We start from the raw sequence: 21,424 nt of genomic DNA, 5'->3' as shown, positions 1-21,424 counted from the left end.
GATGGTTGACGTAAAATCGCAGTTTCTAGGAGGCTAATTCACATCACCATTTCTGCTGGTTATTCGATTTTCAAAGCAGAGGTGGAAATAAGCCCTTTTTGCGCATGAAAATGTGAATCAAGATTTCCGATTGTGAATCCAAAAACCAAAAACCGTGAGTTAAAAAATTGGGTAACAAAACTAAAATTGTGATTATGTTTTAAATTGTGGGAAATGAAATTGAAGACCTTTTAAAATTCTAAGTAGAACCAAAATTTATCTTATCAAAAATCATTCATTTAAAAATTCATTATAATCTATAATATATATATATATATATATATATATATATATATATATATATATATATATATATATATATATATATATATATATATATATATATATATATATATATATATATATATATATATATATATATATATATATAAATGCAGAGATCATTCTTTGTAATCCCATCACGTAAGAACGGATGGACGGATTGAGATGATTTTTTTTTGTTTGATCAATTTTCACCCCCACCGGGTTCGTACATAAAAAAAATTAAGAAAACTTACCGGAAAAGTGGGAAAAACCAATAAAGTTATTTTGTGTGGACAATGAAATTTTCCACTGAAAAAGTCGCCAATGATTGCTAGATTTACGATTGATGTTTGGCGCGCAACGAGTTGCATAAGTGCTTGGCCGTCGAAGGAAAGAATACTAGATCGTTGAAAAAATCGTTTGGCGCGCAAAGATTAGTAGTGGAGATTTCCCGTGCATCATTTAGAGCCACGTGCTTAATTGGGTATTAAAACATGACAAATGACTCAATGACGGAATGCATAGGACTGTTTTCTAGAAAACCGCTGTAGGCAGCAGAAAAGTTCTGATATCATTTACCTGTTGATGAATTGTGATTAATGATGAATATTGGCCATCCCGGCCTAACAAATCAGTAAATTTTTGAATAAATCAATGCAAAGTTTGTGCTGTAGAAGCGTTTAGGTCAAGCTAAGAGATTTTCCGTGCAGTTTGTTTTCTAATGATTTAGATTATACTAAGCCTCTCTAAGCAACCAAAGGTCCACAGTACCTGAAAAATATCCACTTTATTAGAGCTCTAAAGTTTGCGTGGCACTTTTTGGCAACTTACACATACAGAACAAGTTCTGAGAAAACTTTCCCGCTGCCTTAAAGCTGTGCAAGGAACTGCTCTCTGTTCAGTGAATTTACTCAAAGGATGAGATGACAATCTATGCATTTGCCAAATTTTTGCTTAACAGAAGTGTTTCACATTTTCACATTAATTTTTGGTGATATTTCTTTTTTGGGCTAAAGCGAATGTGTATCGACTTCTATTGATTGTAGGTTAAGTAATCAGAAAAATAAGGAAAAAGAGTCGGAGGAAAGAATACAAGATCGTTGAAAATATTGTTTGGAGCGCAACGAGATGCTTTGTGTGGTCAATCTAAGAGATTTTCCTTGCATTTCTCTTTCTAATGTTTTATTTTAGACTATGCGCACACAGTAAGTGGCTATCAGATATCAATGTTTAAGATGATTACCATAATGAATTGAGACTATCATTTCATGTTGCATATTCTGTGAAGAATGTTCAGACTGGTAAGATCAAAATCAAATTAAAATTTAAGCGTCGTCTCCAAGCAATCGAAAGTTCCACAGTACCTGAAAATATCCACTTTATTAGAGCTCTAAAGTACGCATGGTACTTTTTGATAACTTGAACGTACAGAACAGATTCTGAGAAAAATTTCTCGCTGCTTAAAAGCTGTACACATCAAATTATTTTTACGGATGTCGGTACAGTTTTACTAACTTTCAAACAGCTGGACATTCGGTAATCCGTTCAGTAAAAGTTTTATTTGCTGAATGATCGGTACAGTTCCACTGAACTTCGATCTGTCATAATTCTAATGACTTCTCCATTATTCAATACCGACGTTCGGCGTAAACCGACCCGTAAAGTATTACAATTTTTTGGTAAAAGGAAGGAGCATTTTTGTTTTCAAAACATATTTTCATCCGATTAATTTATTTATTTGCGTGTGATGAGTGAATTGAATTACATTAGCTCTTCAGAAATAATTTATTCAAATAAAATGATCAAATATCTTTCGGATGCAATTCAGTAGAATATGCTATCTCCCTTCATATTTTTAGAGTGCAGAAATAATAAGTTGTAGAAGGCTTTTTGAATATATTCACTAAATGAAAAATTACCGCTAGGAATTAGTATTATCTATTTTTCGCACAATCAATTCGCACCACTATTTTTTCTTTACAAATCTTGAAATTTTCACACCTTTACGTCCGAAAATTATGTTATTTGACAGATCTTTATTTCTGCTGAATGTAGAGTGATGATATTCCGGATATTGGTAAAACTTTCACTGAGTTCATCAAGAGAAATGACATTTCAGAGTTCACAGACCGTGTCAGTAAATAATAAATAATCGTAGCTTTTACATAGGATTTTCCGATATTCAGTAGTTCTTTGACAGATGACCGTAAGTTGGATAAATTTTACGTATCTTTCAGTAAAAATAATATTTTACAGATCGTTGCCGGAAAAATTATTACCGAACACAAAAATAGAAATTTTTTGTGTATAAGAAACTGCTTTGAAGTTTGTTCTGTCGGGTGAACATTCACGTATGAGTAATTCCTTAAAACGGACTGTTCAGAATAGATATTTGTGCATTTGTTCAATTTTCGATTAATAGAGGTATTACATATTTTCACATTAATCTTTGGTGATATTTCTTCTTTTTGAGCTAAAGCGAGTGTGTGTCGAATTCAGTTGATTGTAAGTTAAGTAATCAGAAAAATAATGGAAAGAAACGTTGACCACTTAGTCTTTTGACAATTCTTCTGGCGAGACGAAGTTCGACGGGTTAGCTAGTATCTACAATAAATATGTAATATGAAAAGATGATACTGACTATTTTTATTTACTGTGAATCAAACAATTTGCTTATTTCCACCCCTGTTTCAAAGATTGTTCGCTGAACATCGATTGATTCGTTGGCTGTGTGACATGTTGCACCGTCCTGTTGAATCCAAATATTTTTCATTGAAAAAAATTATGAATCAAAATTTCAAATAAACGTATAATCATTGAAATCAATCAAACCGTTTTTTTATCATTGCATTTTTAAATTCCAAATTGTTATACAAGTTGCTATTTGATATAAAAAACACATAAAGTACATCGAATAGTAGTTTAATTTTTGAAGCTATATACGCTACGAAGTTTTTTGGGGCCTACCTGAATCAACGTCGGAGTAAATATACTATGAAATTGTTTTGTTCTGATTATATTGGTTTAACAGTTAGGTAACGGGCTAGAAATTTGGGAATCGAACCCAGGTGGATTGCATGAAAGGCTTACCCATCACGCTATACCTGTCGCCAATATGGAAAAATGTCCCATTTGACGAAGCGTTTCACTCGATATTATCGTGAGATGAAGTGAAAGAAGATAGAAAGCGTTGCATACGATAATTTTCTTAAATTGAAAGTTACAAATCATGAGTTATTCTTGCGGTAAACGAGTTACGATGCGTTACTATTAAAGAAGTTTTAGGAGTTACGTAGCGTTACATGCGTTACTTTTTTTTACATCATTGGTGTAACGAAGCGTTACATGCATTATATTTTAGTAAGGTCTAGGCGTTACAGAGCGTTACTGTTGTGTAAGTTTCAGGCGTTACAAAGCGTTACATACGTAACTTTTTTGTAAGTTATAGGCGTTAAGAAGCGTTACATTCGCCACTTGAAATGTTTTCGGCGTTACGAAACATTACATAAGTTACTCTTGTGTAAGTTATATGCGTTACAAATCGTTACATGCGCAACTTTTTTGAAAGTTTTGGGTGTTACAAAACGTTACACGCGTTGAAAGATACAACAACTACGAGGCGTTACATCCATTACTCTTTTGTAAGTTTTGTGTGTTACTAAACGTTATATGCGTTACTTTTTGTAAGTGATAGGTGTTAAGAAGCGTTACAAGAGTTTTTCGATACGAAAACTTGCATTTAATTTTGAAGGAAAATAAACATAAATATTATTCAAGTGAATTAATTGTTCTGTTCTATCCATGAAGGAATAATTAATTTCTTGATATGAGAGTATTCAGTAAATTGAAATGTAATTTCACATGATGCAACGGTTTCTATATTTTAAATGTTACCGTCATAAATATTAGTATTGAAGATACGAATGACTCTGTTTGGAATAGTAACCAATGTATCATTTGGATAATTATAGTCTATTGGTACAAAAGATGGGAGGTTTTATGCCTGCTGGAGAGAGAATTTAAAATTCCAGTGGGATTTTTCTTGCTCCAAATAAACAAATAAACGATTTGTTATAGTCTTGTTTAGACGTAGAGCCATCTTGAGCTCAATGTTTGGGGTTTGAGCTGATGGTGGAATGAAACTAAACCGTTTTTTGAAAAAACAATTAAAGCGTAATAAAGACTGTCCCAGAAAGTATGAACGCACTTTGATTTCGCTGTAAATGATTCACAAGTGTTAGATATTCAAATTTTATTCGATATACTGATAATATTAGACTACAACAACAGAATATTATTCTCAACATTTGCTACTAAGCCATTGTATACTAGCTGGCGCACCTTCTTGCGAACGTTCCTCATTAAATTCCGTACAGACTTCTTGGCGACAAGTTTTGACACTTTTTCCAATCTTTTTCGAACTGTTGAATGGTTTCGGCTGCCGAGACATGTTTCCTAAGATGTGCCTTCGTTAATGTCCAAAATTCCTCAATTGGTCGAAGTTGTGGGCAATTTGGTGGATTCATGTATTTTGGGACGAAAGTGACATTTTTTGTAGTATAACATTGTACCGTTGATTTCGAGTAGTGGCAAGAAGCAAGATCTGGCCAGAAGACAACAGGATCCTTGTGGCTTCGAATCATGGGAAGAAGTCGTTTTTGTGAACATTCCTTGATGTATATTTCGCTGTTCATTGGAGCAGTGGTGATGAAGGGTTTCGAAATCTTACCGCAGCTTGCTTGCCAGACCATAGCTTTCTTACCAAATTTTTCGACTTCAATCGATGTCTCGGACTGGTTTAACACTTGCCATTCTCGCACCGTATAATATTGTGGTCCCGGCAAGGATTTGTAATCGTGTTTTACGTAGGTTTCGTCGTCCATGATTATGCAGTTAAAAATTCCAGCAAGAATCGTATTGTACTACGTTTTGGTTGTTTCTACTTCTTATAGGTTCGAAGATTCAAATGTTCTTTAGCACGAAGAACATTTGACTTCTAAATGCCCACTTTTTTGGCCACATCCCGAACTGAAACCTCCTTCTTTTGCTCGAACGCCTTCAGTATACGTTTATCCAACTGAGGGCTAGCAGGACCTTTTTTTTCAACCCATTTCGGTTTATCCTCAAAGGTGTTATCTTCACCGAACTTCCTGATTGCATTTCGCACGGCTTTTTCACTTACTCCTTCCATTTTTGACATCTTTCTCAGCAACAGTCCGCGTTCTGTGCACCATTTGTACACAATTTTTCGACGTTGTTCTGCTAAAAGTCCACGCATTTCGAAACAAACTAATGAAAACGAATAAACAACTGCACAAGTGGTTAGAGAAGAATGTAAACAACAGGACGCTGCCATAAAAATTGATAGATTCTGAACCATTGCGAAAAGGCAGCGGTTTTTGGTTGCGTCCATACTTTCTGGGACAGTCTTTTTTCGATCCATGAAGGAATAATCAATTTTCTTACTATGAGAGTATTCAGTTAATTGAAATGTAAATTTACATGATTCAACGGTTTCTATATTTTAAATGTTACCGTCATTAGTATTAGTATTAAAGATACGAATGACTCTGTTTGGAATAGTAACCAATGTGTCATTTGGATAAATATAGTCTATTAGTAAAATTAGTAACTTGAAAAATTCAAGTGAGATTTTCCTTGCTCCAAATTAACAAATAAACGATTTTTTATAGTCGTGTGTTAAGACGTAGAGCCATCTTGAGGTCAATGTTTGGGTTTGAGCGGATGATGGAATGAAACTAACAGTAACAGTAACGGACAGATACCAATATTTCGATTGCTATTTGCATTCATCTTCAGTGTATCAGTTTAGAAGTCTGTTTTAAATTTGATCAGTATCTAACAGAGAAAACAAAAGAAAACCGCGAAAATGTTACCGCAGCGACGGGACTCGAACCCGTAGCTTTGCCAAATAAACTACCCTGCAAATGAAAACACATGAAGATACAGCCCTGGTGACAAGAAGAACCAAGCATGCCTCGCTATACTTGGCCACCACTTGTCCCGTTAGAAACTGATCAAATTTAATTCTATTACGTTGTTTTCGAAATAGGCGAAAATTCGAAATAATCTCTTAATAAAGGTAATGGCGAAATATACGCAGTTGATTTTAGAAGCGTTCTCTGAAAATTTGGAATGATGAACATCTATGATTTTTTATACAAGCACCCGGTAGACAATCGTGGTAGTAATAAAATAACGATTCAGAAACTTTCTCTATTGAAAATAGAAATCTTCCTCATAGTTCAAGTCTAAAGTAGATCGCATAGAAAATGAAGCACCTTTATTCGGATCCTCACCACCACTTACAAACTATTCTCACTTTAAGCTCATTCAAAATGCAGTGGCAACTCTTTCGAGTCGAAGTAACGAGAAAATATGCTGCAATCTTCCTGCAAACATGTAGCAAAACCTTTGTATCAAAACGAACATAGAATCACTATGTAGGATCCACGTTTAGTGTTACACTATTACAAATTCAACTAGTTTACCGGTACGTGGTCGGTAATGCGAAAGTCTCGAAGAGCACTCCACACAAATCCGGGCATTCTCGTCGCATGACATACTTCCACACACCGTCGATAGCGAGTGAGTGCAGTTGAGTGTCTCCTTTGTTACCGACCTGGTGTAAGTCTGATACGTTTTTTTTTCACTTTGGCACACTTGCCACTTCCGGAATCCAGATGGATGCAATCAACTGGGTTCCGATGGCACTACAGCGGCTTCCCTACATGCCAAGCGACGTGGATGAGTGTGTGTGTATGTGTTGCTCCCGTTCTCGTAATAAGATTACGTCAAGTGAAAATTCTATTTACGTCCTTTGCCCTTGCCTTGCCTTGCCTTGTACGGTGCTTCGATTCTTTCGCTCAGGTTTGCAAACAGGCAGGATGTTTTCACAAGTTTACAGCAGAGACGGTTAAACGAAAATCTGAGTGATTCAATTATTCATTAGAACTATGCGAGAATATGGGACGAAATCGGGTATAGGGAAAAAATCGTATTCATCATTATCAATTATTAGCAAATTTTTCCAAGCTTGCCGACACCTGTTCGGCTCAATCAAACAAAGCCTCCGTTGGTACGACGGAGCGATTGCGATAATGATAATGGAAATGATACTCATGAGTTTGCTGTTCTGCTTTTATGTTTGTGTGATTCAAGCTTAATAACCTCGTTCAGTGCCACTCGTCGTCGCCGTCGTCGGATTGAGGTTACCTCACGCTAAGAAGATGAGATGTGACTGTAACTCGCTGAAAGACAGAAAAAAAAGTTATTACCATAATAATATGAGCACGATTTACATTTAACCTTCGTTCCGGATCTTACCGTTCCCCTTCATGACTGCATAATGATCAGTTTAACGCAAAGTGTTGTTCTTAAATTAGTAAATGATGTTAACAACGCAAAACCGTCCTCTTGCGATGAATATGAATAAAGCTGCAAATATGCTAACACGGACTCTATCCTTCTTGTTTTCTTGTTTTTCGCAGAATATCCTGGACAAGTTCAACCCCGGAGCACGGCAGTTGATCAGCGCCGGCAAGGCCTACCTGAAGGCCCTCCATGGAGCTTCCGCAGCATCGAATCTGTTCAACGAGGCCCTGGCCAAAATTGCTGTTAATGCGCAGCAAGGCGGAACCATCGATGTCGGTAAGTGTTGCGGTTGAATATTACCGCACTTATGTGAGAATATGCGAACCCTTATTTTTTTTCATTGAGGCAGCCAAACGGTCGGTAAACCAGACGGTCGATTATGGGACCATCCCATATTCGACCGGACCGAATGAAAAGCGTGATACCACAGATTCATCTCTTCTGCCAATGCTAGCTCATAGCCAACGAGTAGCCGCACCGACAGAGGCTCCACCAGTGGCTTGACCGGTGTTTTCTACTGCGCTGTTGCTGTCAGGGACGTGATTTTGTTACTGCAATTTTATTTATTTATGTAAAGCGCCACAACCCGCAACTACGAACGGTAGTCCTTCGGGGGGGTTAAAAGTTTTTCTTTTCTGCTACTCCTGTATGGCTTGGCTAGCGAGCATCGGGCTTCATTAAAAGTTCTGGTGTTGTTTTATACCTACTACTACAATCGAACCGAACCGGGGCTGAGCCATTTTTGCATAGAATTACAATGTGTTTTCTGTTCGGAATTTAATGCTGTAAAGTTTTATAGTTAAATTGGTTGGCTTCAATACGTGGTTTGTTTTTCTATCTCTTTGAAACTTGTCAGAAAAGGAATGATTGAAGTTTTTTCAGCTAAAGAAAACGCGATTGTTGTTATGTTTGAACCCAATTTGATGATAGCAAAAAGTTTTCATAAAGATTTGAGAAAGAAAATTCTCAATCCTTCATTAAAATTCAAATGAAATATGCGAAAGACATCTCCAACGAACGTCCAAATTTTCTCCAATTCATAAAACTACAGTACCAATTTAGCCGTTCCGGAGATATGGGAAGATCATATCTCGCAAGGAGTGTATCGGAAATAAGCTATCCACATACATTGGTGTTGTACGCATGTATTTGTGATGACTTTTTATGTTCAGATCACAGCATGCTGTGCGTTTGGCTGTCAACTTTCGTTTGTTTACTTGTTTGTGCGGTTGAAATTCTGCGTTTTCAAAATGTCGCGTATTGAAAAGAAAGTGAAAATTAAGGTTCTAGACATATGGCTAAGTGAGAAAATTTGCGAAGCGGTGTGGAATTCATCATGCTAGTGTTAAAACCACCATTAATAAGTTTGGCGAACACTATTCTTTGGATGAGCTACCAGGAAGAGGCCGAAAACCCGGTTCTTCAGACCCGAAACTGGACCTAAAAGTTGTATCTCTAATCATGAAGAACAAATCAATGTCAACACGTGATTTGTCCAAAAAAGCAGGAACGAGTGTCGGAATGATCCAGCGTATCAAGAGGCGAAATCACCTGAAGACCTACAAGAAGCAGAAAATCCCGAAACAAAGTGTAGAACAGAAGAAGCGAGCAGCAACAAGGGCCCGGAAATTGTTTTCGCGTCTTTTGCAGTGTCCGGATGCATGCGTTTGGATCGATGATGAGATTTAACATGTGAAGGACGACTCAAAGACCACAATAGTTTACTATCGTCGTTGGGGAGCATGTGAGCAATTCGGACAGGTCGATTTAAGTGGAGAAATTCGTTCGAAAGGTACTGGTATGGCAAGCAATATGTTCCTGTGGTTTGAAATCAACAATTTTTTACACTACCGGAACTATAATTGGAGAAATCTATTGAGACACAGAAGAGATTGCTGCCTCTATTTAAGAAGCATAGTTCACCTCCACTGGTTTGGCCGGATTTAGCGTCGGCTCACTATGCCAAAACCACTCTCAATTGGCTTGCGGAAAAGGGTACAAATTTCGTAGAGAAAAATATCAATCCACCAAATTGCTCTCAGCTTCGACCCACCGAACGTTACTGGGCAATCGTGAAGAGGGTTTTCAAGAAGACTGGTAAGGCAGCTGGGAACATGCAGGAGTTCGAAAACATTTGGGCTCAAGCGTCCAAAAAACGCGATGCATCACTTGTCCGGAACTTGATGAAGAGCGTTCGATCAAAAGTACAAAAACTCGTGAAGGAGTATCCTCAATTTCATGTGGTTTTCATTATGCTCAAGTTTATTCTCGTACAATAAAGGATCAATTTTTAATAAAATAAAATGAATAAAATATCATGTTTTAACATAATTTGATAGAAAATTTTGTGGATAGCTTATTTTCAATACACTTCTTAAGCAACCCGATTGAACAGAACTCCGTACATATACACTGTGTACAGTTATCGAGTTTTTATTTGCTAAAACCTCGGATTTGAAATAGTACCATGCGTATGTTTGTGTATATTTCAAACAGTCACATGAGAAACGATGTAATTTCGGAATCCGTTGCACCGAAACTTTCGTTTATTTATTTGCTTTATTTGGGATTTGGTACACGAAAATAGGTTACGCCATTTGGAATTTACTTTGCAAAATTAGTTCGTTCAGTGAATGTTGAAAAATTTAATCATATGGATATTTTCGTAATGGATTTGAAGAGCAGATACCGGAAAACGATGTGTGGGATCATTCCGAAATCCAAGATGGTGTCTTCCGGTATACACTGAGGTCTTTTTCTACGTGGTTTTTGCCTTTCTCATATAGAAAGGTTATGCAATCACTATGAAAACCGACTTTTGATCCGAGGCCCGGAGGGCCGAGTGTCATATACTATTCGACTCAGTTCGTCGAGTACGCAAAATGTCTGTGTGTGTATGTGTGTATGTAACGTTTTTTTGCACTAAGTTTTCTCGGAGATGGCTGAACCGATTTTCACAGATTTAAATTCAAATGAAAGGTCTTGTGATCCCATACAAAATTCCTGAATATTATTTGAATCCGACTTCCGGTTCCGGAATTATGGGGTAAAATGTGCAAAAAATTGTGAAAATAAGTGCACTAACTTTTCTCAGAGATGGCTGAACCGATTTTCACAAATTTGGGTTTAAATGAAAGGTCTTGTAGTCTCATACAAAATTCCTAAATATTGTTTGGATCCGATTTCCGGTTCCGGAGTTTTGGGGTAAAATGTGCAAAAAAAATGAAAATATGTTTTCTAGCTTTTCTCATAGATGGCGCAATCGATTTTCATGAACTTAGCTTCAAATGAAAAGTCCTGTGGTCCCATACGTAATTCCTGAATTTCATCTGGATTCGACTTCCGGATCCGGAAATATAAGGTAAAGTGTGTTAAAAATTGTATGCCATCACTGAAAAGGGCGAAAAACCGTAAAAAGTTTTCTAAATCGACCTCAAATCTTCTCCAAATAATAGTTTTTATCAGTAGACGGTCTTACAAACCGATTTCGGTTATTCTTTTAGGAATCGAAGAAAATTATTTTGAAGAATACCACAGTATTATATATGATGGTATGATCGATATGAGAAAGACATCATTACACCAATAGGTGGATTAAAACAGTTTTTTTTTACGCAGAAGTGACGCGATTTTTTTAGGCAGATTCCCAAAGTTACCCGTTTTTTTGCGCGGATTTCCGAAATTACGCTGTTTTTTTACGCGATTTTTCAAAGTTTAGACACAATTCTCTAAATAACTAGCGGAACGTGCCACTTGAGCCAAATAATTCTGAAGATATTCGGTATCAAAAAAAAAATTCATTTCGAAAGTCTCAGTCTCACAGTAAATTTTCTCTAAAATATTTGACATAAAAAAAATTCTTTAGTTTTACGATTTTTCACGCGGATTTTCGAAATTACGCGGTCGCCATCTTGGATTTCGAAACGACTTCAAACGTAATTTTCCGGCTCCTACTAATACGAGATTTGTAATTGTAAAGGTTTTCAAGGAATATCGATGAACCGAAAATCACCATATTAGATTTCGGAAGGAACTCAAATATCCAACGATTTATGTTTTAGTCTTTGTTCAGACGTAGAGCCGTCTAAGCTAGTTTTAAATATGATCAGTATCTAACGGGGGAAACAGATTGGAAAATTGGCATGTGAACACAATGATGTAATGAAAACCGCGAAAATGTTACCGCAGAGACGGAATTCGAACCCGTAGCTAACTCCTAACCGGGGAAATAGTTTTACCAGTTAAACTACCTTGCATATAAAAACACATGAAGACATAGTCCAATTGATTAGAAGAACCAAGTATGCTTTGCTGTAGTTGATCACTACGATATTCACTTTACAGTCCTATAACTAAGGAAACAAATACAACCGAACACACTCATTGATGACAAGTTTATATTTTCCCCCTGTCTACTTTGCCGCCAACACTGATTCGAGATTTTGTTTTTGTTTATACCTTATGATCAAAAAAGAACCGGAATTTTTTATTTTAAAATTCCCGCGCTTGTCCAATCGGTTAACTTTTATTCTCTCAACGTTGGCAACACTTTTATACACATTCTGTCAAATTTTGACGCATATCGTACGATTAGTTTTTGTTTGGTGTCTATACAAAGAAGTTGAAAAATTTTCGTGTGGCGATTTTTATAATGGATAAAAATTTAGAACAACGTGCGTGCATCAAATTTTGTGTTCCGAAACGTTGAAAATGTTAGAAAAGGCCTTTGGTGAATCGTGTCTAGGAAAAACACAGGCATACGAGTGGTATAAACGCTTCAAAGGTGGTCGTACAAGCTTGGATCATGATGAGATCCCTGGCCGCCCAACAACATCTGTTATTGAAGAAAACATTGAATCGGCGAAGCAAATCATGTTGCAAAATCGTTCTGTACCGATTAGAGAGATTGCTGTGTTGTTGGGCATCTCTTATGGATCAGCCGAACACATTTTAACTGATGTTTTGGGTTTGAAACGCGTCGCTTCTCGGCTGGTGCCAGAAAAGCTGAATTTCTTTCAAAAACAGCATCGGGTTGATGTGGCCAAAGAGATGATTTCCAACGCAGATAGTGACCCCACATTCATCAAATGCATCATAACTGGTGATGAGGTGTGGATCGATGAATATGACGTCGAAACCGCACAACAATCGACCGAATGGCGGTTCGAAGGCGAGCCGTTGTTCTAAATTTTCATCCATTATGAAAATCGCCACACGAAAATTTTTCAACTTCTTTGTATAGACGCCAAACAAAAACTAATCGTACGATATGCGTCAAAATTTGACAGAATGTGTATAAAAGTGTTGTCAACGTTGAGAGAATAAAACTATACCGATTGGACAAGCGCGGGAATTTTAAAATGAAAATTCCGGTTCTTTTTTTATCATAAGGTATTGCTTCCTATCTGGGTCCACACCAGCATCATACATCTAAAGTGACGATCTCAGCCAATATGTGATAGCAGCAATCACGATTGTGATCTCGAACACAATAAATTGAAGATGATCACATCTTCGATCAACTTTCAACGATTTGTGGTTCAGTCTTTGTTAAGGCGTAGAGCTGTCCTGAGCTTGCGAAAAAATCTTGTGATTTTACATCTTCTAAGATGCACATAAATGGAGCTTCGTATTTCACATAAATTTATATTCAAGAACATGTAAAATTGTGTAAATTGAAAACTACATATCTTGAACTCGAATGAAATAAAAACGAAAAGATCAACAGCAACAGCGGGACTTGAACCGAGAAACATTAGATCATAAAGCACATTGTTTAATCGACTGAACCACAGAAGCACATATCTGCTGGCTGAATAATTGATACATATAAATCCATAAAGCGGTAATTGGTAGCCGAGTGCAGATTGGAATATTGCGTCATTTGAAAAATCAAGTAGTTATGAATTATATCGTTCGTAGATTATGTCACATGCAAAATTCATATTTTTTTCTGTGTAGTTTTAAATGTGTTTTCATATGCAGGGTAGTTGATTTGGTAAAATAATTTTCCCGGTTAGAAGTTAGCTACGGGCTCGAGTACCGTCTCTGCGGAAACAATTTCGCAGTTTTCATTACATAATTCCATTCGCATGTCAATTTTCCGATCTGTTGGCCCCGTTGGATACTGATCATATTTAAAACTCAAATATCGTTTTATGATATGTAATTATCAAATCCGTTCCAAAAATACCCATATTGTAAGGGTTTCCAAGAAACTTCAGTGAATCGGAGGTCGCCATTTTAGATTTCGGAACGACCTCAAACATCGGTACCTATTCATCAAATCCGTTCCGAAAATATTCATATTGCAGTTGTTTTCATTCTATTGCAAAAACCTCTTTTTACGAAGTATGTACGTAAAAAAGTTTATGTTATTTAGGATTTAATTCATACAAAAGTGTACGTAAACGGAGTTTTGGGAGTATTCAAATTACTAAAATTACTGTTTTTACAAATTTTCTGTTTTTAAAAATTTTCTTGAGATTATAAATCATTGGCTTTTAAATGCAACAATAATTAACAGTTTCTTTGTAGGTCTTCGTTTCGTTTTTGACTAATCAGTGCGTTAGCAGTTCACGTTGAACTGCAGATGCAACTTAGTCGTTCTACATAAAATCCGCCACACAGCGAACCAAGATGGGGAAGAGTTGGTAGCTGTCCTGACACGGCCGTGCGACGCGACAATGCCGAGGAAGGCACGTACCGTGGATCAACAGACGATCGGTCTACTGATGGAACGAGCAAATTGCAAACCGTCGAACGACTTTCATAAGGGTCAGGAGAAGGATGCAAAGAGCTAGATCACCGGAGACAAGAGCAGCAAGGAATGAAGCGTTCAAAGCGGCCAAGCTTGATCTGAACAAGTAAGCAAAAAAGCCTGCTTCGATAACCTGTGTCAGGGTATCAACTCCAACCCATGGGGCGATGGTTTCGGCCAAAAACGAGAGGGGAACTAGCACCCCCTGAACGTAGTCCAGCGAAGCTGAAGGAGTACTGCTATCAACGATGTTGACAGAGTGACAAATGGAGAGTTGTTGTCAGCGGCGAGATCGCCCGACACTAAAAAAGCTCCCGGGCCAGATGGTATTCTGAACGCGTTCATAGAGGAGGCGGGTGAAATGTCTAACGAACAATATAGGTACGGCGAAGACAGGTCTACGGCGGATACCATAAAATCGATGGTAGCCACCGCGGAGGTCGCAACCCAAGCCGCGTGGAATTCGTTACTGCGCGGTAGTAACGCTTGACGTCAATAACGCGTTTAATAGTGCTTGTTGGGCAGATATCGCTGACTCCCTACTTCGACTGAGAGTACCGGAAGGGCTGCATAATATTCTGGAAAACTACTTTCAGAACCGAGTATTGCTCTACGAGACCGAGGAAGGCTTACGCAGCAATTCTTTGACGGCCGGAGTACCACAGAAATCCATCCTGGGCCCGCTCCTGTGGGCCCAAATATATAATATACGATGGCATACTGCGGTTGAGGCTCCCCCGGGCATCAAGATATCACGCTATCAGTGTACGAAGAATCCATCGAATTGGTCGAACTAAGTGCATCACACTCGATCAGCATAGTGTTTCGCAACAGGAAACTGCAACTAGCATATCATAAAACAGAGATGATGGTGGTAAACAACAGTTTGGGCAATTGGGTGTGTACTTGATGACAAGCTTAGTTTCGGCAAGCACGTTGACAATAACTCGCTGGTACATTCCAGCGTCGGTACTCTGTGTGGAACGCAACGCAGAACACGCACAGACTGATGTGTCTTCGCGTGATCAGTGCGTACCGTACGGTATCTGGAGACGCAGCCTGCGTGGTGGCGAGCATGGTGCCTATTGAACTGCTCATCAAGTAGGACGCGGAATGCTATGACATGCGGCGGGATAGAAACACCCGTAGGACTGCCAACGCAACCTCCCTACGCGAGTGGCAAGGGAAATGGGGCAGCTCAACCAAAGGCAGGTGGACACATCAGCTCATCCCAAGAGTCTCCGGAGAAATCGACAGACCCCACGGCAAAGTAAACTTCGACCTGACGCAGTTCCCCACAGGTTTCAAGTGGTACCTACACAGGTTCGGCCACGTGGCATCTCCTGCTTGGCCTGGCTGCCCAAATGAGCTTTGCGACACAAAGAAGTGGTCTACTAAATGCACATGGTAGAGAAACTACACCAGACAACCTAGCCCAAACTGTTAGGATCGTCGAAGCGCCAGTGAGCCGGAAGCTATCCTCCAACCGGAATCACTGGATCGATCCAGGCATCCTCTCGGTCGGGCGTTGACGGGTATCGAAAGCGTCGGTTTCGGGAGAGCCTCCTTCGTCGGGGAACTCTCCGTCGGTGTAGGCTAGATCCCTCGGCGGGGGCTAGTTGAGTAGTCGCCACAACACCGATTCGAGTCGTCGAGGCGCCAGCGAACCGGAAGCCATGCTCCAACCGGAATCGCCGGACCGACCTCGGCACTCCTTCGGGTGTCCCGTGGGGTGTAACAGAGAACTCGGTGTCGGGAGAACTTCCTTCGCCGGAGAACTCTCCGTCGGAGTAGTCTAGATCCTTCGTCGGGGGCTAGATGAGTAGATCGTCGCGTGGTACCGCTAGGATCGTCTGAGCGCCAGTGAGCCGGAAGCCCCGTTCCAAACGGAATCGTTGAATCGACTTAGGCATCCTTTCGGTCGGGTCGTAGACGCGTACCGTAAGCGACGGTTCGAGAGGATTCCCCTCGTCGGAGAACCCTCCGTCGGTGTAGACTAGATCTTTTGGCGGAGACTAGTCGAGTAGTTCCGCGACGTAGCATCAGTTTTGGGTCGTCGAGGCGCCAGTGACCCGGAAGTTACCGGGGGTTAGAGGTCCAAGGGTTTTTAGTGGGTAGTTCCAATCAACAGTTGGGTAGTCCTGTGGAGAGTCCCACACTTCGTGCGTAAATGCATTTCACCTTATAAAAAATTAGAGGGTTGTATTCAAGACACGACCGAGCACAATAACATTAAAAATGGAACGTTTCTAGGGTCTTCATAATAAATACAAAAATAAAGATGATAATGATGACGATACACTAAACTAAAAACTTTTTCAATAGACTAATTACAAACTTGCTCTAGTTTAAGCGCTTAGATTGTTGGCGAATGATAAAATTTACAATTAGATTCTTTCTTGATAATAAATTCTATTCAATTTTGATCCCTTTCCACAATTTTTTACATTGTTAAGATTTTGAATAACGTCCTTTAACTAGAATTCTACTAGAACTAGAAAGCTCAATTTTAGATACAAACAACCTAAAGATTTAAACCTGAACAAATGAAACTGATTTATTTTATGATAATAATCTTCGAGAAACGTACAAACTCATTAATTTTATTTATTTTAGCGAAAAATGTTGTACCAGTAAACTCAGTAATAGTGTATTTTATTAATCATTTTTCAAAATCGTCGATAATCTTCGGAAAGTGTCGGTAAATAATATGGCAACAATACGAGGAAGAAAACTTGTGAAACAGTCCGCATAAAATATTTAGTTACTTACATTAATTTTCGCTTTGGCATATTAGGAATATACGGAATGGATACGCAACAAAATTCAGAAATTTTGTTCATATTGTAACTTGATGTTTTTAACACATGAATGAACATTGTCATAGTTACAACGCGTGTAGCCATCAGACGCTTATTGTTTTGAAGCTAATAATGATTAAACTGAAACTGGCGGTTAACCAAATTCTACGAGGGTTGCTATTCAAACGATACATGTAAAATCGCAGGTAAACTTACCTTTAGTTTATCTTTGATACTATATGATATTGCATCTAATTATACTGTATATGTGAGCCTGTGGAACTCATTTATACTACCAAACCGAGGAGGCCGCTTTTAGATAAGTTTCAGAATTCAATTTTGAATCTTTTGAAGCGTTTAATTCCTGGCGGGACAACAACTTGTTCAGTCACATATAATGAAGAAGAAGTATCTATGATTATCATCATAACACAACTTTATACTGAATCCATTTTCGCGCCACCGTTTTGTTCGTATGGGAATGGAGATTTAAGTATGCAAACCGATCCGTTGACAAATTAAAACATTTTTAAGCTTACAATATTGAAGCTTTGGAATCATTTAAATGAGGAAAATCCATTAACAAATCATCGAGGAACAAGCGCTGCAAATTATATCCGAAAAATCTATCACCGATAATTCTAAACTGGTCTGATAGTTACCAGAAAACCAAAATAAAATACTCAATTCAAACCAATTTTTCAATGGTATGCAATTGAAATATTCAAATGACGTTATCTCATAAGTTTAAGTTAAATGTTTCCGAATCGATTGGTTGTTGAATTATATAAATCCATCAACAAATTACTGAGGTATGAGCATTCAAAATTATGACAGAAAAATGTTAAGCGATTAGTTTTGCATGTTTTAATTTGACACCCAGCCTCGGGAAGCGAAAAGTGTAAGGCATTTTTAATGGCAAAATCGACCAACAATTTGCTAAATACATGGGATATTTCAAAAGAACCGATAACCACGCTGATTCGGTTCTTCAATAGCTAGATGATATATGAGATATTCAAGCGAACACGAAGCGGTGTTGTGCAGACAGCAGGAAATTTCACCAACACATAATGCAAAAGCGACAATCCAGCAAGTGAACGCATATACAATCCAGTCAGCTCACTGGACGAGCTACTTGTTTCATTCGCAGTCAAACATCAACTAGGCAAAGAAATATTGTGCAGCCTATATTTATAGATTTCCCTTCATACTACGCATAACGATACGGTGTTTTTTATGCATGACGCAAAGCCTCCTATGCCGAACAAAAAGTTGACGTCATTTTGTAAAACAGGGATTGGTGGATGAAAACATAGGTCACTTCTAACCAATTTTTCAATAGTATGCTATTGAAATACTGAAACTACGTCGTCATACATGTTTAAGTTAAAAGTTTCCGAATCGATTGGTTGTTAAATTATAACAATCCATTAACAAATGACCGAGTTATTAACGTTCAAAATTATGACACAAAAAGGTTACGCGACTATTTTTGAAACTTTTAATTGACACCCGGCCCCATATAGTGAAGAGTAAGGCATTTTTAATGCCAAAAAAGACAACCAAGTCCAGAAGATGTGCCACAGTGAAAAGAGCTGGAGCGCAGTGTCGACCGCGACCTCCCAGATCGCAAGCATCTTGCAGCGGAATTGGAGCGCAGAACAACAGGCAGTCGCGACCACCGACCGCTAAACCAAGAGGGATCAGGGAGTTTCGCCGTTGTCAGTTAACTCTCCATCTGTGTAGTCTAAAACCTTCGCCGGGGATTAGACGAGTAGATTGCGACGTAGCCCCGGTATGGATCGTCGGGGCACCAGTGAATCGGAAGCCATCCTTCAACCGAAAACACTGGAGCGACCCACGGATCTTGCCGTTCGATCCGTTCGCGGGTATCGGAAGTGACGGTTACGGGAGAACTTCCATCGCCGGGGAATTCTTCGCCGGTGTAGGCTCGATTCTTCGCTGGGGACTAGCCGAGTAGACGGCACAGCACCGACGTCGAGTCGTCGAAGCGCCAGTGAATCACAAGACTGACTTCGGCACTAATTCGAAGTGACATACCGAGGAAATTTGGCACCCGGAACAAAATTAGATTGGCCACTAAGCTGAACTCCATCTCCGGAAAATTAACTAGGACGAGCAAAAAAAAGAAGATCCCAACGTTTGATTTGCCGCCCCTCTAAAAACGTATGAAAACTGGTTCTGTCAAACTGTTCTTTCGGTTATATGAAATTTTGTATGTTCCTCCGAAAAAAATATGACACACATAAATATATTATTGTTTACTACAAATTTTTTGGTCTTTATTTGTACCAATAATCATTTTTATTTGTAAACTTTCTAAAAATCGCTAATGTATAATACTTTTACCATGTTCTGAAAACCTGCAACTGTTCCATAATACGCAATAAAGACTGTCCAAGAAAGTATGGACGCACTTTGATTTCGCTGTAAATAATTCACAAGTGTTAGATATTCAAATTTTATTCGATATACTGATAATATTAGACTACAATAACAGAATATTATTCTCAACATTTGCTACTTAGCCATTGTAGACTAGCTGACGCACCCTCTTGCGAACGTTCCTCATTAAATTCCGTACAGACTTCTTGGCAACAAGTTTTGACACTTTTTTCCAATCTTTTTCGAACTGTTGAATGGTTTCGGCTGCCGAGACATGTTTTCTAAGATTAATGCCCAAAATTCCTCAATTAGTCGAAGTTGTGGGCAATTTGGTGGAATCGTGTCTTTTGGGACGAAAGTGACATTTTTGGTAGTATACCATTCTACAGTTGATTTCAAGTAGTAGCAAGAAGCAAAATCTGGCCAGACAACAACAGGATCCTTGTGGTTTCGAATCATGGGTAGAAGTCGTTTTTGTAAACATTCCTTGATGTATATTTCGCTGTTCATTGAAGCAATGGTGATGAAGGGTATCGAAATCTTACCGCAGCTACAAATTGCTTGCCAGACCATAGCTTTCTTACCAAATTTTTCGACTTCAATCGATGTCTCGGACTGGTTAGACACTTGCCCTTCTCGCACCGTATAATATTGTGGTCCCGGTAAGGATTTGTAATCGAGTTTCACGTAGGTTTCGTCGTCCATGATTATGCAGTTCAAATTTCCAGCAAGAATCGTATTGTACAGCTTTCGAACCCTCGGTCTGATCGATGCTACTTGTTTAGGACGCAGCCGTAAAAATTGACAGATTCTGAACCATTGCGAAATGGGTGCGGTTTTTGGTTGCGTCCATACTTTCTGGGACAGTCTTTAACTGTATACACTCTCTCAATAAATTCAATTACTTCCATATCCATTGAAAAGAATAGAGAACTATCATTCTTTAATAGAGAACTCTTGTTCACTCATTCTTCTAGTAGAACTAGTTCTTTTGAAACGTTCGCGAACGGATTGCCTATCTCTAGTTAGCACCGTTCAGTTGGATTTTTTGTCCCGGTACCGATGCCTTGTCCTATTTTTACTTCATTATATTGTTTTTAAAATTACACTCCAAACATCAATACTTAAACCTTAAAACCTTTTCACCGTTTCTATAGTTGAAATTGCCTATTTTATTCTAATTCTGCTTAAATAGATCGTTTTGTTCAATTACTGTTTTTGATGCTGTTCTGTTTTTTCCCGATTACTATTCGATCACATTCGATTTGAATCGAATTCTATGAAGTGTAAATCCAAAACGACGGCAAAATATAAAACACACGAAAACCAGACATAAACCGTGAAGCCTTCCAAAATACCACGAATGAGTGCATGTTGTTTTTACAACCAAAAAAATATCCTATCGGGCATACCCAAACAGCGCACAGCAGAAATCGAAATTTATTCGATTTCGCTCTCACCAATGAAATGCAGATAACACAAAGAACCGGTATGGGGCAAGTGAGACTGTCTAGTTGAGTACATTATCAAAGTTGGGTACAATTTTTGTAGTACCTCTAGTCACATGAAAGTCTGATTTATTTCTTATTATTGTATCCGAATATCCGCTTGCCCCACTGGGCCCTTTAAGTGGGCCCCTGCACATCATATTTTTCCATACTACTTCCCATTCGGAGATTACGCGAAATGTATTAAACGGGAATTTGCATTTCATTTCGTTTTTATTTCTTCTGTTTATAGTTTGTCATTTCGATTA

The 21,424-nt window shown here is 38.5% G+C and overlaps 1 protein-coding gene across 5 annotated transcripts in view; it reads left to right on the top strand.

Moving 5' to 3' along the window:
* LOC131429962 (zinc finger CCCH domain-containing protein 13) overlaps nucleotides 1–21,424 on the top strand; it is a 370,899-nt gene that overhangs the window by 313,800 nt on the left and 35,675 nt on the right. For all 5 annotated transcript variants that reach the window (XM_058594511.1, XM_058594506.1, XM_058594507.1 and 2 more), the window contains one exon: nucleotides 7,815–7,974. In XM_058594511.1, the coding sequence (XP_058450494.1) occupies nucleotides 7,815–7,974 (160 nt within the window). The remainder of the gene's footprint in view (nucleotides 1–7,814; nucleotides 7,975–21,424) is intronic.

Source organism: Malaya genurostris, chromosome 2, assembly GCF_030247185.1.
Source record: "Malaya genurostris strain Urasoe2022 chromosome 2, Malgen_1.1, whole genome shotgun sequence".
NCBI classification, from domain to species: domain Eukaryota; kingdom Metazoa; phylum Arthropoda; class Insecta; order Diptera; family Culicidae; genus Malaya; species Malaya genurostris.
This window is presented reverse-complemented; position numbering and strand designations above follow the sequence as displayed.